Source organism: Myodes glareolus, chromosome 3 (genome assembly GCF_982192425.1).
Source record: "Myodes glareolus chromosome 3, mMyoGla1.1, whole genome shotgun sequence".
NCBI lineage: Eukaryota > Metazoa > Chordata > Mammalia > Rodentia > Cricetidae > Myodes > Myodes glareolus.
In genome coordinates this window covers 84,741,799-84,762,220 of record NC_142028.1, presented here as the reverse complement: position 1 = coordinate 84,762,220, position 20,422 = coordinate 84,741,799, and the positions used below count along the sequence as shown (strand labels likewise).

Genomic DNA, 20,422 nt, shown 5'->3' with positions numbered 1-20,422 from the left:
TTAAATTGCACCTAGAATAGCTTTTCCCTAAGTAAATGACTTTTAGTCTGTTCCCAGAGCACCCTACTCCTTTTTGATGGCTGTCACACTAACTCCTGCTGCTTGAAGAGCAGACCGTCCTTCAGCAGCCTGGTCTCTCTTGGTAGCTGCTTTGCCGCCTCTACGGTGGGAGCAGGTGGAAGCTGGGAGTCCTGGGTGGCGCTGCTGACTCCGGCTCAGCGATAGAGCTCTGGACTCCGGTCAGTTCCACCTGGCTCACCTGTAAAGGCCTCTCTGTAGTGATAGTTTTTAAACCAGTGGCTTCCTCTAAGTCCTTGTGATTTGGAGGTGTGCTTAAGATGAATTACATTCTCTGAAGCAAAAGGGAGGTAGGATTGGACTTAAAACCGCAGTCCCTGGGGTTCAGGTGCTGCCCCTTGGATGAGGGTGGCGGGAATCCACAGCTTACTGTTACCAGACTGCAGATGTGCAGGTTCGGATGGGGAGAGCCTAGCTCCTCACCTTATCCCTTCCCGATCCTACAGTTTTGACTAACGCTCACAAGAACAACTGTCTGCCCTGCTTTCCAGAGCTGGGGGACTCCACCCAGCTCGCAGAGATAGTCTTGGGGAGGCCAGGTGGGGAGCAGGGTAGGGCATGCAGATGTCCCCCAAAACTCTGGAAGGGTGACTCAAGCCGTTTCTCCTGTTTCTCTCAGCCTCCAGGAGGAGTTCCTGGGACGCAGCCACTGCTGCCCAATTCTATGGATCCCACACGACAACAAGGTAGAGAAGGCGGTGGCTGGGGCATTGGGAGGGCTCCTCTTTGCTGTACTCCTGACAGCCCATGGCTCATCCATTTTCTTACACAGGTCACCCCAACATGGGAGGATCAATGCAGAGAATGAACCCTCCCCGAGGCATGGGGCCCATGGGGCCTGGCCCACAGGTAACCAGCTCCCTGCTTATCTGTCTGTCTGTCTCCCCTGCCATCTGTGTGCACCCGCTTTCTTTCCTTTCTCCACCGTCTGTCAGTCTCCCACATTTCTGACTCTCAGTTGAGAGGAAGGGCACTTTCAGGTCCCTAGTTCCTCTCCCTGTCTGTGAGATGTTGGGTGGGAATAGCCTCTGAGTAGACAGTGGGCAGACCTGATAACCCCAAAGAACCTGAGCACAGGGCACAGCCAGGGAGCCACCTGGGTGGCAGATCCATCCAGGGTAAGTGTCCCGGCATGTAGCGTGAGGAATTTGGAAGGTAGAGAGAGGGTTTAGTGTCACAAACTATGAAATGGGATCTCCAGATATCCAAAGCCATTTCCCACCCTGAGTAGAGTAGACTTAAACAGGCTACAGGACCACCTTGTGCTTTAGTGGTAGAACAAGTCAAGTGAGCGGTGATGTCCTTGGGTTACTTACTTAGGCTTCTCTGGACCCCAGTGTGCGGCTTTTCCACCTGTCAAATGAGGATCTCTGTCCATGTTTTCAGGGAGTGCTCTCCCCCCACCCCCCCAGGCTATCTTGCTGTTGACAGTGGGCTACATTATTGAGAAAGCACAGTTTAAAAACCTACAGGGCTGCCCTTGCACAGGGCAGAGTCAGAAGTGGGTCTCTGTCCCCTTGGCCTGAGCTGTGTGGTAGTCACTTATTAACGAATCAATCCCACACCAGTTATGTTTTAAGGGGTTATTTATTTGGCGGGGGGTAAAACTTACATACACCATAAACCGTCAGGAAGGGAGCCTAGTCGCTGGAGCAGGAGCCGGGAGCAGCAGCCGAGACCGAGCACCGGAACCAAGAGCCGGAACCAAGAGAGACCTTATCCGGAACTGCTTCTCTTTTTAAAAGAGAAATATACCACTCCCCAGTGGGCTGGTATTTCAGCAGCTATTGGCTGACGGAGCGGAAGTCGCTCCCCGCTGCACTGTGGGCTCCTGCTTCAGTGATTATTGGTTGAGGCAGCGGAAGTTACTCCCACAACAGTCACTGCTGTTGAGGAACTGACAGTGGTGTTGGCTTTTCAGTGTGTTACAGGATCTGACTGGTGCAAGGTGAGATCTTGTTTTCCCTGTGGGGACTCTGAGAGGATCAACAACCACATCTCTAGGATGAATAAGAGTGTCCGCTCTGTAGGGTGCTGAAAGAACTCAATGCTCAGTGTGATCCCTGGGCCTCGGTAGCCCCCACGAAGAAATATTTGTGTCTTCTAACTTTAAGAACTTAAAACTGCCGGGGATAGTGGTGCACACCTTTAATCCCTAGGGACAGGAGGCTGAGGCAGCTGGAGCTCTGTGAGTTCCTGGCCACCCAATTTACATAGTGAGACCCTGTCTGAGGACATAGCAAGCTCCAGGCCAGGTAGGGAAACAAAACAAGAACAGAACTTAAAACCAGTGTTCATGACTTTAGTTGCTGAGATTGATTAGACTCCTTTTCTTTCCCTGGCAAAGTCATTTGTAGCTTATTAGGCCTAATAGTGAGGTCAAGTGGGGGTAGGGGCTGTGTATATCTCAGTGGCAGAGCTGCTGCCTAGCGTGCATGTGGCCCTTGGTTCCATCCCCAGCATCACAAAATGTAAAATTGAAAAAAGACAGAGCTGGAGATGTAGCTCAGTTGGTAGAGAACCTGCCTGGCATGCGCAGGGCCTGGGTGTGATCCCTGCACTTGGGAGGTGTCAGCCAGAGACTCCCCAACTCCACAGTGAGTTTGAGGCTAGCCTGGGCTACATGAGAACCTGTCTTAACAACAGAAACCTTGCAGACCTAGAGTAAGAATGAGAATTCAGCACCCAGAGTGACCACAGACTATTCCAGAAGTTTCTTTCTCCTGGCTCCAGAGTGTCACACCATGTAAGTCTAGCACACTTTCACGAAGAGACAGGGTCTCAGAGTCTGAGATCCCTTGACCTTTTGCCTGGCATATCAATGTGGAGGCCTAAAGGTCTTTTGTTCACGCCTAGAGCATGCTGGGTAGTGTGTAATAGTAAATCCCCAAACTAAATCTCTCTTCAGCAGCCCGGAATCCCCATACCAACTTCCTTTGAGACACGAAGCCATGGTGGCAGGGACGGTCAGGGAGCGGGCATCAGGGTCATCTAGGATATATCAGGGACATTTTGGACCCTGTCTTAGTTATTGTTCTATTATTGTGAAGAAACATCACGACCAAGACAACTTAGAAAGGCAAGCATTTTATTGGGGCTGGCTTACAGTTTCAGAGGGTTAGTCCTTGTCATCACGGCGGTGAGTCTGGAGGTGGACAGGCAAGCATGACACTAGAGCAGTAGCTGATAGCTCACGTCTGATCTGCAGGTTACAGGCAGAGAGAGGGACAGAGAGAGTGGTCCTGGTGTGTGCCCATGCTGTGCCATGCCTTCTCAACAACATGTTCCCACTCCAACAAGGCCACATCTCCTAGTCCTTCCAGACAGTTCCACTAACTGGGAACCATGTATTCAAACATGAGCCTGTGGGGACCTTTCTCTTTCAAACCACCACAGATCAAGGCTTTGAACTGGAGAGTGCAGACCCTCTTTCTTCCCCTGGTAATTTTCTTATTCCCTGACGGCTGAGGCTACTGCCCGGCCATGGTAACGGATAAGAGAGAATGGCCTTAAACTTAGTACTGGGAGAAACTGCTCTCTCCAGAGAGTAATAAGGAACAAGAGCTGTTTGACAACTTGTGAGGCAGGGCAAGAGTGGCTGTGAACGCTGCTATCTTTCTGCACTCTGCCTTCTGACCTGGGCCATTAGGGTCAGGCAGCATAATTGAGCACCACTGTATGATCCGTGCTGTGCTGAGGCTAGACATAGAGGTAGGACCCCTTGTACAATCCCTAGTGAAGGGTCAGAATGCATTTGGCCAGTGACCCCTTGAGAATTTTCCAAAGGAGATGGGAAACCGATATAGCATGGTCTGGGGCAATTTTGTAGGTTTCAAAACCAGGTAGAGTGGTTTTTGATCATTTATCCTACCTCAGCCCATGAGCAGACAGGCACCATCCAGTCCTTTTCCTCCGGGGCCCATGATGGTTTTTAAGCATGCAAAATTACCATCTGGAAAGGGGCAGTACTTCAACTTAATCCAGTTCCCTCTCAAAATCACATATGTTAATGTGAGATAGTGAGTGTCCTATTGTCCTAGATCTGGAGAGCGAGTTGTTAGACAAAGCTCTCTCTTTCAGGGTTTTGGTCACATGTGGTAAAGCAGGTTCAAGACCCTTGGAGACTCAGGGTACCAGCCAACCCTAGGCTGCTGCTGTAGCAATTCTGGTGTTCTAGTCTGTTCAAATCCTGGTCTGTTCTAGACTCAGACCGCCATCCTAGTTCTTCTGTGTTTTAACAAGTTCAGGTAGAGCACATATGATTCTCCAGGGACAGTCCTGTGATACCTGGAGAAACTGAATCTCCTGGGGCCCCGGACCCAAGGCTGACACACGCTCAGAGCTTCAGATGGACAACTTAATCTTGTGCCAAGTCCCCAGCTAAGTGAGAGGGAGTGAGACTGGGGAGCCTCCTCTTGCTAGACACCCTGGCTTAAAGCAGTATAGGTCTTCCCTCCCCCCACCACCGAGAAAACTGCCTGTATAGCTTCAGGTCCCTCTGCAGATGAATCTAATGATAGTGCATTTGAAGAGAAAGCCAGTGCGGAGCAGACGGCAGGCGAAAGTCTCCCCCTGAGGGGGTGCAGAGAGTCACCAGTCATGTCTCCCATGTCACCCTAGTCCCCCAGAGCTGTGGGACAAGTGCCACTGTTCACCAGCTAGGAGTGAGGAAGGGAGGGAGGCCTTGTGCCCATGTCCTCCCCATCACTGAGGAGCAGTGCTCAGGAAGGTGGATGGTCAGCTCTATTTAGTGCCCAGGCAGCTCCAGAACCTGGGTACTGGTCTTCCAGCCCCATGTGGACTTAGTCTCCAAGCCGGGTTTCAGCTCAGCTTCTGGTCCTGCTTTATTGGGTGGGCAAGTGTCTGGCATTTCTGAGCCTCCAGATTGTTACCTGAGAAGTGGGAGGTATGGAGTGACCCTTTGGGATGTGCACCTGTAGGAGGAAGACTTGCCATAGCTCAGTGCAGGGTGCTGCCTTGTTAGCAAGCTGGGTACCCATCTGGGCAGTGTCTTGGGGTTCCTATTGCTGGGGAGAGACATCATGACCACAGCAACTCTTGTAAAGAAAACATTTAATTGAGGGTGGCTTGCTTATAGTTTCAGGGGTTCAGTCTATTATCGTCATGAAGGGGAGCATAGCAGCGTGTTAGAGCTGAGGGTGCTACCTCTTGCAAGCAATGCAAAGTTGATTGACGGTCACAATGAGGGAAGCTTGAGAGAAAGAGACCTCAAAGCCTGTGCTGCAATGACACACTTCTTCCAGCAAGGCCACACCCCTAATAGTGCTACTCCCTTTGAGGACCGTTTTCTTTGGAACCACCATAGGCAGCATGCTGGATGTCTATCTGAATAGCCTTCTTTTGGCCCAAGCTTTGTGCTGTAGTAACATTCTGGCCTTGCTTAGCCCTGGAGCATGAACTTGCCTTTTCTGGGGAGAAAGCAGGTGTGTAGCTCTGGCACCTGGAAGATCTTTCTCATGGACCATAACGTGCTAGCTTCCTGTGAGGGGTAGAAACATTCCACAGCCACACTAAGGGTGATGGTGGGTCAGCTGCTGTCATCTCAAGTCACCATGCACCCTTCGACTCTATGGCACCTCAGAACCAACACTTGGCAGTCAGCACGGCCCCCTGTAAACCTAGAGGCACCTGAGCTCCTTGTCCCTGTTTTGTAGACAAAAGGCTGTGGTCCTGGCAAAGCCTGGCACAGGCCGTTGTCCCGGCTTAGCATGTGGTCATTCTGCCCCTTTGGTGCCTCACTTTATAATCTCTGGGGGAGCTGCTATGGCTACTGAACATCCACGTACACATAAAACACACGGCACAGCTTTATCCTCCGTAGTGAGAGCTGTCATTTATGTAGTTGCCGGAGTGGACAGCAAGTGGCCAGGCTGGGTTCGGCTGTCCTGTGGACTCTGCGTTCCGTGCAGGATATCTGCCCAGCGCAGGCCCGGGATGTGAGGCTCTTGTGTAAACTGGCTGCAGCCTGCCCTCCATGTAGACCACACTCCTTGCCATGCGTCTGGGTATCAGTGTCTGTATCTTCCATACTCATGACCTCAGTGGGTGACCTAGCAGAAGATAGGCCCCTCCGTTGTGACGTTTGGGAGACAGTCCTTTGGGAAGACCTGGTTTCAGCCCAGTGTTACCTCTATGTTTGTCTGATCTAAGACTATCCCCTGGCTTTGCCTCCTTCTGTCAGAGGTTTTGGGAGAGATCCAGGAGGCTTATGGGTGAGAACCTGGCCTGCCATTTGCTAGCTGATTCTGGCCAGCTGCTCACTCTTAGAGTCCAGCCTCTTGGTTTGTAAGGGGAACTAGCTTCAGAGTATTATTACGAGGACAGAGCAGAGTCGGTCGGAGAGTATGTGCACGGCAGTCGGGGTTCGCACTGGAGGGCTCGTGCCGTCGGCATCCCGCCAGCCTACTTCTCTTAGATGCCCGACAAGGGCGGTGCCCAAGCATATAGTTGGTGCAGGTTGTTCTCTGGCAGTTTCTGTGTCAGCCATTGAACACTTTGGGTTATAGAGGTAGGGTGTAGCCATGGAGACACTGTCCTGATGTAAGAAGGCCCCTAGAGTCTAGCAGGGTGGGAGGGGAAGAGTGCTGAGCATCCTGAGGTCAGTGGAATGGTGGCTAGGACCCTCTGTTGTTTTCTCCCTCAGAGTCCAGGTGGCCCCCATCAGCATTGGACCTGGTACCGAGTCTGCTCTTCTACCTGCTGAGCTGTGGGAAGGGGCAAACAGCAGCTTGCTGAACAAACTGTTGTTAGGGAATGTCATGCTGAGGCCCCTGAAAACGCATTGAGTGTCGTGACTGTCCCTCTGTGCTGGCTTGTTGTCACTGTGGTCCCTGTCACTTGACCCCCACCCTTTCTGAAAGAATGTATGATTTTTTTTCTCATCAGGTAGTCTTCACAGACTAACCCTCTCACTTATATTCTGTGTTTGTCTCCCCTCCCCGGTTCCCCTTCTCCTTCTCATAGACTGACCCTTGGTTATCGTTGCAGAATTACGGCAGCGGCATGAGACCACCACCCAACTCCCTCGGCCCCGCCATGCCTGGGATTAACATGTAAGGCAAAAAGGCCCTGGCCAGTGCCTCAGAGCCTATGGCCTCCCCACTCACTGTTGGAACCCCAGAAGACTCCTAAGAGTCACGGGTGCCTCTCAGGACCTCAGTTTCCTCGTCACTAGAATGAGAACTCTGCCTTGCACAGTGTCGTGTGCCGGGCGCCGTGTTGGGCACACTCCTTATCCTCAGGTCATTCCCTGCCTGTGACGTCGTCACTGAGGCACAGAGAGGTAGAATGACTTCCTCAGGCTTACGCAGCTTCAGTGGCTGTTCCAGGATTTGACCTCTGATCTCTAGTGCTTATATGAGGATCTGTGGCCTATCTTCCTAGGGAAAAGCAGAAAGACTTTATATATCATGTTATAAATATGTAATTTACAAGTTTTACGTAAAGTGTGAAGGAGTGTGTGAGTCTCCAGCCACGGGGCTCCCCGTCACACCGCGGAGTCAGGTGGCCTCGGGGACCTTTGCGCTGACGTCAGCCTGCTCCTCTGCCCCTGCTGGCTCCAGCTGTAGAGCCCCTAGCACTGCTTTGATTGTTTCCATCTCTCCTTCCCTCAGGGGCCCAGGAGCTGGCAGACCCTGGCCCAATCCCAACAGTGCTAACTCAGTGAGTATCCAGGTCTGGCGGGGCACCATTATCCAGGAAGGAGGTTCTGGGCACAGGGTAAATCCTGTCTCCAGGAAGGTGTCAGGATGGAGCAGTACAGTGGGAGACCACCTTATGCCTCTGAGAAGAAGGCACCTGTGGGTGGAGCCCTTGGGCAGTGTGCTGGGGTCCTCGAAGGTGGTCCTGCCCTGCAGAAGCTCATGGGTACCAGCCGAGAGCCTGGGCTTCAGGTGCATCATTTGTTGAGGGAAGAGGATTTTGGTTCTAGCACTGAGGCTGATGATTGGGGGCTTAGTGCAGACAAGCTGGGAAGAGGAGTGGGTGTGGGTGTTGCTCTCTTCCACCCTCCCAGATGGAAGGCCTCCTGGAACCATACTGTTGCAATACAAGGCCAGGACCACTGCATTGTGGCCTCACTCCTGTCTCAGACCTTTTCCGGAAACTTACCGGGTTACTAATTCACTGGGGCCCCGTGCCTCTCATAAGAGTGGGTTTGGAAGTGAAAGGGCACAATACTTGTCTGCCAGGGAAGGCAGCTCCAATACATGGCTCCTAAATCTTCTTTACAGATCCCGTACTCCTCCTCATCACCCGGTACCTATGTGGTAAGTGCAGCTGTGGGTTTTGACTACCCAGTGCCTATGACCAACTCCTGCCTGGCAGGAGAGCCCAAGATCCAAATTGCCAGGGCTTTTGCTATCAGTGTTTAGGTATTTGTACAGGCCCGGAGTGGCCCAGATTCCTCCAAACCTGACCCAGGAGGGGTCTCCTTCTGAGCGGCTGCCCAGCAGACTACTCCTATAGTGTCTCTCTGTGTAACTGTGCGCTCAACCTCCACTGATGCCTCTTGACTTGAGAGGAGGAGTGTAAGTCCAGTTTCCTCAGGCTTACATGCTCCAGTTCTGAGTGCAAGAGACACACGCTCAGCCCTGGAAGGTGCCAGGCTTGCCTGGGCACTGGTAGGTAGCATAGCAGCCTCCCAAGCTCTTATCACCACAGGTTACTGATAACAGCTTTTATCTCATCTCAGGGACCCCCTGGTGGTGGCGGCCCTCCAGGAACCCCCATCATGCCTAGTCCTGCGGGTAAGAGGCCTTGAGGGGAAAGAAAAGCCCAGTGGGAGTGGGGTGCCATGTGGTCCTGCAGGCTCTGTTGCAGAGCCCCGTCTTTCAGCCACTGCTTCCTGAGCAGTGCATTCTGTCAGGCGCTGACACCTAGGGATGGGATCTGAGCCCTTTGACATCACTAACCCATGGTGTGGCCTCCGTCAGGTCACCCACCTTGTGCTCCTTTACACTGCTTAGTGAAGAACAAGGCCAAGGTTGAGCCGAGGTCCAGAACAACAAGGTTTCTTTACCCTAGATGACTCAGAAAGGGTCTTTGAGGCCCCCTGCAACTTGGGGCACACATACACTCCCCATGAGGTTCCTGATCTCAAGGCTTCTTTCTGGTCCTCTGTGTAAGAGATCTCCTTTCCCTGTTTCTTTTATCTGGAGAGGGCATGTGCACACGAGGGCAGGTGCACACATGCACATGCACACAGTCACAATTATCTGTCTACTCGCTAAGAATAGCATTGCAGTCAGCCGGAAGGAGTGCAGCATACATCCCCTACCCAGCCCAAAATAGAGGGAGAATTTCTGCTCCTGAGAGAGCACACTGCTAACTTATTTCCTGAGGAGACTTTCCTGGCTAGGTGGGGAGTGGCCGGAGCCTCCCCTTCCAGCTCCCTATAAAGGAAATCTGCTCAGCTGCAGGGGTGGAGCTGACTGCAGCCAGAGCCGGCTCCCACTCCAGCTCCCCCTCTGCAGCATTGATGAGCGGCGTGACCTACATTCAGACTGGGTCACGTTAACCCACTCCGTATGTTAATGCGTCCCCAGCCCCATCCCTCTCTCCTTCCTACCCCTCAGCCTAGCAGAGTGGTTCTGGGTAACTTGCTGCATTTTCTTTCCCTGTGTGGGGCTGAGAGACAGCACAGGTGTGTCCTTGTGTCCTTGCTAAGCCTGTGGGACAGATCTGAAGTCCCCTGTGCTGTACCTGCCCTGCTGCCCAGATACCCTGAAATTCTTGGGTTTGTGGTTGAGTGGTTTTCACAGTTGAATTTTCTGTGATTAAAAACTTGGTGAATCTTCATTAAATACAAATTACCCAGAAGATGGTGATACTTAGAAGAAATTTTAGGTGATAAAATACCAAAGAATGAGTTCAAGTGCCACGAGTTTGTTTTAATTAAGAAATGAATTAATCACTTCAGCTATACGGTTTCCACTATTCTACAGATTCAACCAATTCCAGTGACAACATCTACACAATGATTAATCCTGTGCCGCCTGGAGGCAGCCGGTCCAACGTGAGTCTGCTTTCTGCTCATTTACATACCAGATACCATAACAAATCATAATTAACTTCATCAGCTGAGGGGAAAGCAGGTGTAATTGATTTCAGCCATTTGTTACCAAAGATGAATAAAATAAACCGTCAGAAAAGTGATTACCTCTTGGGCAAGTCAGTCCTCATCCTATCACTAGTGGAGGTGGGGAGGGGCCAGGATTTACCCTCTGGTCAGGTGTGAGGATTCTGGCAAGGGAAGCACCAGGCTGCAGGGCACTCTGACTTAGTCCCCATTCTCCTGGCTGGCTGTGCCACCTTGGGGAGTTCCTTTCTCCCATCTTCCCTGTCTCTTGAGCGGTATAGCTGAGGGTGAAACCTGAGGTGTGCCTTTGGGGACCTGCCTCACCCATGTCCGTGCCAGTATGGCAGCTGCTTGCCTCTACTCCGGCTCTCCTCTCATCCGGAATTCCACCTGCCCTGCTTCCCGTTTGCCTGTCCCTAGTGCCACATCCCCTAAGCACACTACATGGGACTGCTGTCCAGCCAGGTCATCATCCCATTCGCCTCCGGAAGGAGGAGGTTAACTGGTCTAGTGTGGGTTCTGGGGTGCCCTGGGCTTGGAGAGGAGGTAACCCTGGGACCCTCTGGTTTTGTGGGCCCAGTGCCTAAGATAATACAGGAATCACCTCAGGTGTCAGATCCCCATATGTGGGCTTCCCTGCACTGAAGACAGCACACATTTGTCTGTTTGTCTGTTGATGAGGAATGAGTCCAGGACCTTGTGCACAGTAAGCACATGCCCTCCCCCTGGGCTGCGCCACGAGCACTAGGTACTGAATGCAGTCCGTCTCCCCAGCAGCCCTCCAGAGGTCGTGCTCTTTGGCCTGTTTCCTTTGCCAGGGCCTTGTGTTGAATAAATATGGGGAAGTCTCTATTATATAGCCCTCCCACCCATCCCTAGCCTGGCCGCCCCTCACTGGGGTTGTCATTCTAAGCTCTGTATGCTGAGATACCCCAGGCATAAGTCCTGTGTCATAACAGTGGGTGTCGACGGTTGAATGGAAAGAGTTCCACACAGAGGCCCACTGCACGGGGTGAAACCACTGTGCTTGAGTCAGATGGTCATGGCTTAGATCATCTGTCACCTGCAGTCACTGTTGTATTTCCCCAGCCTGTGGATGCTGATGGGCATCACTCGGGCTGTGGCACCAGGGCACGGCCGCACTCTGCCTGCTGCTGCAGTTCACCCTCCAGTTTGCATTAAGGTGGCACTGGGTTTGTCTTTGCCACTGTGAATACTGTGACCGTGTGCTTAAGAGCTGAGGTCATTCAAACTACGAATCGTGACAATGCCAGCTCCAGTGTGACCCAGACAGCACCAAAGAAAATAACCCTCATTCTTCTGACAGGTTTAAAGGCCCAGAACTTGATGAGGACACTCAAGAACATTACACTGTGTGTAGACTTAGGGGCGGTCAGGGAGGGGTGGAGAAGCTCTCCCTCCCTAGGGTGTGGCTGCTGGCACATCCTTCTGAACCGAAAGCTCTATTTGTTCTTTGGAGTGATTCTGGTGTCCAGTCAAAAACAGTGACCCCCGAGTTATCGTGAGCGTACGCTTGAGTGAGCACAGCCATCACCCCATTCCTTGATTGCACTGTAAATGAGACAGTTGTGTTCAGATCTAGTGGTTGCAATGAAAAGTCCATTGTGTGAACCAAAGGGAAGGGATTTTTGATAGCTTTAGATGTCCCGGCCCCTTGGGCACAGCTGTGTTCTTCCCAGTATGCCAGTGACACCATACATCATTGTAACACAAGACTGCATACCGAGTGTGCAGCTCAGGGTTAGAGCCTCTGCCTCAAATGCAGGAGACCCTGGGTTCCATCCCCAACACCACCAAGAAAACAAAGACAATTCCTGGTAGCTCTGTTAATTTCAGAGCTGAAATTCTACATTATCTTGATCTCCATGAGGTTTTTAATGGAACTGCAGAAAGCAGGGCTGTTTTCTTATTAAAGCCAGCTCGAGTTTGCTCATTGATCTGCATGTCCAGCAAACAGCTTTAATATCACTCCTGGAAGATCTATCTGAAACCTCTCGCCAGTGAAAGGAGGCTTGCCTTACCCCCTGTGCCATCACTTCTGTGAGAACAGCCTTCATGATGCCGTCAGGTCACTTGTAGCTTTATAGAAGAACGTCATGCAAATTTTACTTCATAGAAATAGAGAATACCAGCCGGGCAGTGGTGGTGCAGGCCTTTAATCTCAGCACTTGGGAGGCAGAGGCAGGTGAATCTCTGTGAGTTCAAGGCCAGCCTACTCCACAGAGCTAGTTCCAGGACAACCAGAGCTGTTGCACAAAGAAACCATACCTCAAAAGTAAAAAGAAGGAAGGGGGGCGGGGAGGAAGACAGGAAAAAATGGAAATACAAGCTGGGTGTGGTGGCACATGCCTTTAAACCCAGCAGTTGAAAGGTGGAGGCAAGTGGAACTCTGTTCAAGGCTAATCTGATTTACACACAGAAAACCCTATCTCAACTCCCCACCACACACACACACTCCGCCCGAATAATAGAATGCCTCTGTTGGATGCCTATAAAGTGACAGTCATCTCTGGCAACCACAAAAAAGTTGTTAAGTGTTGCCTTTAAAAACTCAGTATTTTTGCGGGGCGGTGGCAGTGCCTACCTTTAGTACCTGCACTCAGGAGGCAGAGGCAGGCGGGTCTATAAAGTGAGTTCCACGACACTGAGGGCTATGCAAAGAAACCCTGTCTCAAAAAAATTCAAAAATCAAAACAAAAATCCACACACCGCAGTATTTCTGCTGAGTATGGTGGCAGTGTGTGCCTTTAATCCCAGTACTCAGGAGACGGGCATGCAGATACCTGAGCGAGGTCAGCTGGGTCTACAAAGTGAGTTCTAGGAAAGCCAAAGCCACACAGAGAAGCCAAACCAACTAAACAAATACCACCCCACAACTCATAGCTTTTAAGATGAGACAAGGTGGTAAGGTGGCTCACACCTAAAATCCTGGCACTCAAGGAGGCAGAGAGGCAGAAAGATTGCCATGTGTTCTAGGCCAGCACAGGCAACATACAAGTTTGGCATCAGCCAGGGCTGTATAGTGAGAATCACATCTCAAAACACAGAAACTAAGGTGTGGCAAGAAGACTATCCGCATTTGATCTGGAAATCTGTAAGAAAGAGAATAGAATAAAAAGGTGTGTGTGCTCACCTGGATGGTCGCACTAACCTCACACCAGAGAAAGAATGGCTTAGTTTTTCAGAAATGAGACTGCAGGAGAACTCAGAAGATGCCATGGTCAAGGGCAGCCAAGTTAAACAAGAATTCAACTTGGATCTCACGAATTGAAGATCCTCATGTGAAAAGAGCTTTAATTGAGCAGGATGTCTGTCCTGTGCGTGCTAGTGTTTAGGAGTGCTGGACATCACAGCAGGAATGTCACTCTAAAAAGGCCAGCCCAGTGGTAGAAGGAAGGTCAGACATGTCAAGACAGAAGCATTTTTGAAAATACAGTGTCCTCACACATGATTTCTCTTCAAACAGCCCAGCTACTTGCTACTACTGTTAACTGCTTCTGTCGTTTTGCTTAAGTAATGGTGTTTCTGTATTAGGAAGTTAACCAATATATACTAAAGGAGCAGAACCGGGACAAGTAGCACACAGGCACGCAGACGAGGTGGCCTCCCTCCTCACACCAGCACATAAACCGGGCTTGAGCACTGGGAGATGGGCTTGCTGTAAAGACTCCCAACCATGACTTCCTGGCTTCATGTGTGGATGTTCACATTCACCTCCACACATGTATATACAGAAACGTGTACACACACATACACATAATTAAAAATAAAAATTATCCTTCCCCCCAGTTTAAGCCAGGTGCATTGGTGCATGCCTATAGATAGAACCGCTGGATGCCGTAGCAGGAACATGGCTTGATCCCAGGAATTCAAGGCAGCTAGTGTTGAGTCCTCTCAAGAGAGGACAAGGAGGTTATACAAAACCCACAGAATGGAGGGAATATACCCAATAAAAGATTGGAATTCAAAATATATAAGGAACTCTTTCAACTCAGTAATAAGCAGACATCCTAACTTAAAGATGGGACAAATAAATGAATAGATGTTTTTTCCATAAGCACATAGGACGAAGCTGTTAAGAAATGCAGGTTAAGACACAGTGAGGTAGCTCTTCAAGACAGGAGGATGACAGTGACTGTTGTTGGGGCCGAAATAGCAGAAGGAACCCTCATCCGCTGCTGATGGGCATGTCAGATGGTGCAATTGCTAAGGAGGGCAGAGAGAATGACTGTGTGGTCCAGCACTTCCGCTCAGGTGCACCTGTCAGAACTGGAAACACCTGGCCATGGAACTGAGCATGAAACCACCCTGAGTATGTGGTAAACAGATGTGTGTGTGGCAGAGTTCTGCCCTGGACTTTGGTCCATAAGAAGAAACACAGTACACATTTGAGCAGGAACATGAGGAAACCTTGGAAATGTCCTAAGAAATTAACGCTAGCCACTGAAGGCCTTGGGGTGCCGTGTCTGGAATAGGCAAATCCATAGAAACAGACTGATCATTGCTGGGCAGAGGGTCAGGGAGATAGAAGTGCCCTAAAGTTGATATGTTAGTTCCCCAACCCTAAATATAATGGGTCAGTTCTATGATGTATGAATGTTTGTATGTTATTAAGCAGTAGGTGGGAATACATAATAATATGTGATTTCAAAATTACCTGATCTGGAGACAGAGTTAGTATATGTTTTGATCCAGCACTTGGGAGGCAGAGGTAGTTGTGTCTCTGAGTTTCAGGGTAGCCAGTGTTCCATATGTCCTGTATTTAAAAAATGACCAAAAAAAAAAAAGAGCCCCCAAATGTATTTGTCTATATTGTAATATTGGTCATATATGCAATATATGTTAGAATAATGGCATGTGTTTTTTGTGTATGTGCTGTATATATTATGTTAGCAACTTTGGATACTTTTTGGTCTGGGACAGCCATGTCCTAGGAGCCTAATAAGGTGACCACCCCTTCATCTTCGTATCATGCTGCCCCTGTACCATGGTCTGTTGCCCACACAGAAGTTCTAGAATGGCTTCCGCGATCTGTTTTGTTCTGCTAAGGCTTTGCCACCTCCTCCATGCAGCCCATTCTGATTTCCCTGCAGTCTTACGACTGTGTTTGGAACTCAGCTGGCCACTCTCTTGCTGCGTGGCCGTGAGCTGCTTCTCCTGGGGCTGTGATGTCACTTCGTGTCTAGCCCTTCCCACCCTTTATCCTAAGTCAGCATCATGGCTTCAGGCTAGACTCATTGGTAACTCAGGACCAGAGATGTGGCCTTCCTTCCTGGGGTAGGCTCGAGAGTTGCAGACAGGATGGCGTGGAGTAGATTCTTCACCACTCCCCCCGAGACATCCCATGTCTGAGGGACAGCCCATAATAGGTTGCTCTGCTCCACTCTCAGCTTCTCCTCTGCCCCAGGAGATCTGTGCAAAGCATTTGCTATGCTCTACTTCAGTTTTCTCACCTGTACAATGCAGGTGACAAGCTTTAGTCATTGGTCTGGCCTGTGCAGTCAGTCGAGATTCATTCCTGTGCAGTAGTGGCTGCTGATCCAGATCCCTAACCAAACACTGTGAGGAGGCCCGAGAAATCAGCTAGCTGGCTGTGTGTGGAACCTGATGGCTTTGGTCTGGGTCCTTTTCCCCTGAGTTGGCTCATTTGACTGATAAATAAAACCAGGCCCCTCCATTGGGCAATCCCCAAGGTGAAGACAAGGAACCTGTTCTAGCCCCCCCTCCCCGGGCACCCATTGCCTAAGTCTGCACAAGGAGACCACCACCCTGGAACACGCTGGGTGGCACTTCTAAGCACCTGGGTCCCAAGGTCTGAGCCTTTTAGGGAAGCGGGACAGGAGTGCAAAGGGCCTGGGTCCTCTAACCATCCTCTGCTTCCCCCACAGTTCCCAATGGGTCCCGGCTCAGATGGCCCAATGGGAGGTATGGGCGGCATGGAGCCACACCACATGAATGGATCCTTAGGTAAGCCAGCACCTGCCCATAGCTCCACTCCACCTCAACTCCTGGGTCCCCTGGGACAGTGTTCGCCTTGACTCGGCTCCTAGGGAGGCCCTGAGCAAATGCTCCTGCCTACACTGAGGTGAACTCCCACGCACAGAGCCAGAAAGCAAAGGGTCCTTCTCAGAGGATGGAGAACACACCGAAGCGTGGTCCAGCCACTAAGCGGGCCAGGCATGGTGACACACATTACTGTACTGGAGCACGTAGGAACCTGAGGCAGGAGGATCACAAGTTTCAAGCTAGCCTGAAATATTCTCCGACAGGTGTGCAAATGAGACCTGAGGAAGCTAGAGCTGGGCACGGGGTCGTTCGGCTGTCCCCTGAGCACCTAGGGGACCAAGGTGGGGGCATGATGGATTCATGGCTTGCCTGGGCCGTGTGGAGATGGCTCAGTCAGTAGTGTTTGTTGGGCGAGCGTGAGGACCCGAGTTTGATTCCCAGCGCCATGTAAAAGCCGCACACAGTGGCACACACTTTAATGCCAGCTGTTGAGGCAGAGACAGGAGGATCCCCGAGGCTTGCTGCCAGCCAGTCTATAGTCGAATCAGCAAGCTGAATCCAGGTTCAGTGAGAGAATTTGTCTCAAAAAGAAAGATGGAAAGCACCTAGCAGTGATCCCTGACTTCCTCCAGTGTGCACGCGTGTGTACACGTACATGAAAACAGTGCCTACCTACATATACTCAACACACACACACCCTGAAGGAAGGAAAGAAAGGAATGCCCTGACTTGGCCTCTTCTTCCCTTTTAGGATCAGGAGACATAGATGGACTTCCAAAAGTGAGTGATGCTTATTGTCCCCTCCCTCAGAATCACCCTGTCTGTTAGGTCAGGTTGTTAGGGACACGGACTCACCTCCTCGTCTCTTTCCACAGAATTCTCCTAACAACATAAGTGGCATTAGCAATCCTCCAGGCACCCCCCGAGATGACGGCGAGCTGGGAGGGAACTTCCTCCACTCCTTCCAGAACGACAATGTAAGTTCCCAGAGCCCCTGACTCTGAGAGGACCCTGGAACTGCGCCTGCTATCTGTACTGCTTTTCACCTGGTCCTTCCAGGGCTTGGGGTGGGGGACTGTGTGAAGGCCAGAAGCCTTCAGCATTCATAAGCAGAAATGGTTGGGAAAGCTCTGAGCTAAATTGTCAGACAATGCTGGCCCATGGCATCATAGAAGCAGGAATTTCCTGGGCCCCCAGTGCACAGGGGCCAGGTGAATTTCTGTGTTCATACTCAGTGATGAAAACAGCTTGAGAGAACCCCAGACTGTTGCTGGTCCACAGCAGCCTCCAGGAACCTGGACTCAATAAATTCCACTACCCTACTGTCTTGGTTTCCTTAGAAAACTTGACTCCAAGGAGTACGAATTAGAGGCCGTTTGTGCTTTCAGAGTTCCTGGCAAGAGGCATAGACTGGTCCCAGAGGAGTCACCTAGCTCCTGCATCCTAGACTTCACCCTGCCCATGCCCATCTTGCCCCAGGTTTGCTCTGGCCAGCACTGTCCTTAATCAGGCTGTCAGCACATTGATAAGCCGTGGCCTCTCCTCCCCACCTGACAACCATCCCCATCCCTGCTTCTCCCCTGCAGTATTCTCCAAGCATGACGATGAGTGTGTGACCCCCCTCTCCAAGACGCTGAGAGCCGGCATTGCAGGCAGAAGATGCCAGAAATTATGCAAGAAGAAGTGAGGTGTCGATACCAGGAGCTGGGGGAGGGTGTCTCCTGCTCCCCTCCACCCCTCCCATCCACTCCCCCACCTTTCCCAATTTTAGTTTCATGCAATAAAAAGGCCAAACTTTTTATTCCATAAAACATGAAGGACAAAAACTCAAAAAAATGTATTTCAAGTCAGCAATCAGAAAAATCCTACCCTCTCCTCACCCTAAGGACCTTTCTGTACATGACACTTTTTGTTTGTTTGTTTGTTTGTTTGGGATTTTATCGTTGCTGGGATTTTTAATTTGTTTTGGGGGGGGTTTCTTTTGGGGAAAAATTTTTTTAATGGAAGCTTCTAGCAAGCCCTACACCCACCCCACTCTTTGCTTTCTTCTTTAAAAAAAAAAAAAAGAACAAAAAAAAAGGAAAAAGAAAAAAAGGCCAAAAAAAAAGGAAGAAAACCCCACAAGCCCTGCTGTGTGTCCTACCACCTGAAAGCTAGTCTAGGTGTGCGCTGCCACACTGACGTTGTAGCCATCTAATAATAATAATAATAAACTGGACAGTTTACAATCGGTGGTCCCTTTCAAAGGCTGTCTGGGGAGAAGGAAGAGTCCACCATTTCCACGTGGGCCTTTGGGGTTTGCACTGGGCGAGGAGATGATCTGGCTGGCCATCACAACACACCGGCACCCCTGTGGCCAGAGCGCTCAGAGCCCCCAACCTGCTGTCGCCTAACAGAGACCATCGCTGTGACCCAGCATACACACCGTTCCAGGATGGCTGCCTCTTCAGACCTCGTGCTCGGCCACTGGGGCCTCCAGCCCCACAACTCTTGGCAAGACTCCTGCTGCCTGGGCAGGAGAGGCCCCACCCACAGAATGGCTATGATCTGGGACATGGAACTGGCCTCCACGTTCTGGTCCCTAGATCCTCACATAGTGCGCACAGGCAGGGCGGGCTGAAGTGGTTTTCTTTTCTTTCCTTTCCTTTTTTTTTTTTTTTTTTTTTTTTCCTTTTTCAAAGATGGGTTTTGGTTAGAATCGCTCTCTATTTGCTTGGAACTGGATGGACAGACTTCGGCATCGCTGTGGGGGTGGGGGGAGCACCAGCAACCAAACAGACACCGTCTCCGCGCCTGTTTTTATTTTCAAAAACCTGCAAACCTGATGGTGGAGCCGTCCCCTCCTAGGAGGGGTGACTTGGCTGCCCTGGTCTCGCCCTGGCAACCTCTGTGTCTTGCCCTGAAGACACTGAATTCTTTGTACATTTACACCCTCCTCGTGCCCCGCCCACCCTTGTAGCTGGTCTTTGTTTTCTTACCTCCCCTTTCTGACCCATGTATATCATATTCTGTGAGATACCATCTGCCTGAAAAAAGACCTTGTGCGGATTCTTGGGAACATTGTAGCTGTTTCTGTGTTTTTTCTTACCTTGTAGTCTGGTTCTGAATTATGAGAGGAAAAAAAAGTAATTATGATACATTGTAGTTTGTGTACGATATATGTTGATAACGTTTTATTAAAGGGACATCTTTTTTCCGCAGCCCTTCCTGACATGTTTGGGGGGAGCCCGGGTAGGAGCTGGTGATACTGATCAGGAAGGAGAGTGTGGGCCTGGCACCTGAAACTTCTTCCTTGCTCTCCAGGCACCTGCTGCCTTTCCCTGGGCCTGAGTTCAGTACTTAATGTACTGGCCTTGGAAGTGGGGTTGGGACAGGTGGGCGCCAGTTACCCTTGGAGGTTTGTCTTCTTAGCAGCTTCCAAGCCCAAAGTCCCTGATGTGTCTGGGATTATTGGGGTAGTAGGAAAGTCTGTAGGTGTTTGGCTATTGGGGTGATTTCCCTCACCCCCCCCCCACCTTTTTTTTCTTTTTTAAATCTCCCAGGCAAGGCTAAGAGTGGGAAAGGCAAGGATTAGGCGCCAGGTGAAGGTTTTGGAAGTGATCCAGACTGGCCTGTAGTTTACAGAGGGGCTGTGGAGAATGTGGGAGAGGGGATGGTGCTGGTTCTCAGTGTCAGAAAGTACAGCTGAAGTCCTAGGTACATCCTCTGGGGATGGGGGTGTGGGCAGGGATGGCCAGCACTTGAACCAAGTACTCTCCACTTTTCCAAGGACCTCAGAACCAGGTTATAATTCTGCCGGTTGGCATCTTGCTACCGCCAACTCCTTTGGACATGACCGTGGACATATAGATTAGTTTGTGACTGACTTTGGTTTCTTCTTCTAGGCACTAACAACAGTGCCTCATGAGTGACTCCTGCCAACTCACCCTTGGAAGGGTGGTGTGACTGGGAGGAGCTGGGACGCCCTAGGTTTGGTCCTAGACTTTTCTGCACAGCTGCTGACTGTTGGGGAACATCCCTTTGGACCAATGGGTGATGCAGGCTGTGGCACTCAACACCAGCAACTGTGACGAGGTAGTTGCTGCCCGGTCTCCTCATTCATGCTTCCAGATAGGAACTGTGGAGAGGGTGCCATGTGGGAGAACCCATCCCCAGGTCTGCTGAGGTAGGTGAGAGGCGACCTGCATTGCTTTCTTTACCCACTTCCCAGCCCATGGC

At 50.8% G+C, this 20,422-nt stretch overlaps 1 protein-coding gene across 4 annotated transcripts in view; it reads left to right on the top strand.

Moving 5' to 3' along the window:
• Nucleotides 1-19,404, top strand: part of Ssbp3 (single stranded DNA binding protein 3) — a 141,059-nt gene extending 121,655 nt beyond the window's left edge. For 2 of the 4 annotated variants that reach the window (XM_087904771.1, XM_087904769.1), the window contains 11 exons: nucleotides 698-764; nucleotides 851-927; nucleotides 7,087-7,151; nucleotides 7,713-7,761; nucleotides 8,331-8,366; nucleotides 8,792-8,846; nucleotides 10,044-10,114; nucleotides 16,087-16,165; nucleotides 16,956-16,984; nucleotides 17,080-17,181; nucleotides 17,791-19,404. In XM_087904771.1, coding sequence (XP_087760897.1) covers nucleotides 698-764; nucleotides 851-927; nucleotides 7,087-7,151; nucleotides 7,713-7,761; nucleotides 8,331-8,366; nucleotides 8,792-8,846; nucleotides 10,044-10,114; nucleotides 16,087-16,165; nucleotides 16,956-16,984; nucleotides 17,080-17,181; nucleotides 17,791-17,820 — 660 coding nt within the window. In that variant the 3' untranslated portion in view covers nucleotides 17,821-19,404. Of the gene's footprint in view, nucleotides 1-697; nucleotides 765-850; nucleotides 928-7,062; nucleotides 7,152-7,712; nucleotides 7,762-8,330; nucleotides 8,367-8,791; nucleotides 8,847-10,043; nucleotides 10,115-16,086; nucleotides 16,166-16,955; nucleotides 16,985-17,079; nucleotides 17,182-17,790 lie in introns of all 4 variants that reach the window. The other 2 variants (XM_087904770.1, XM_087904768.1) reach the window with 1 other exon arrangement.
• The last annotated feature ends 1,018 nt before the right edge of the window (nucleotides 19,405-20,422 follow it).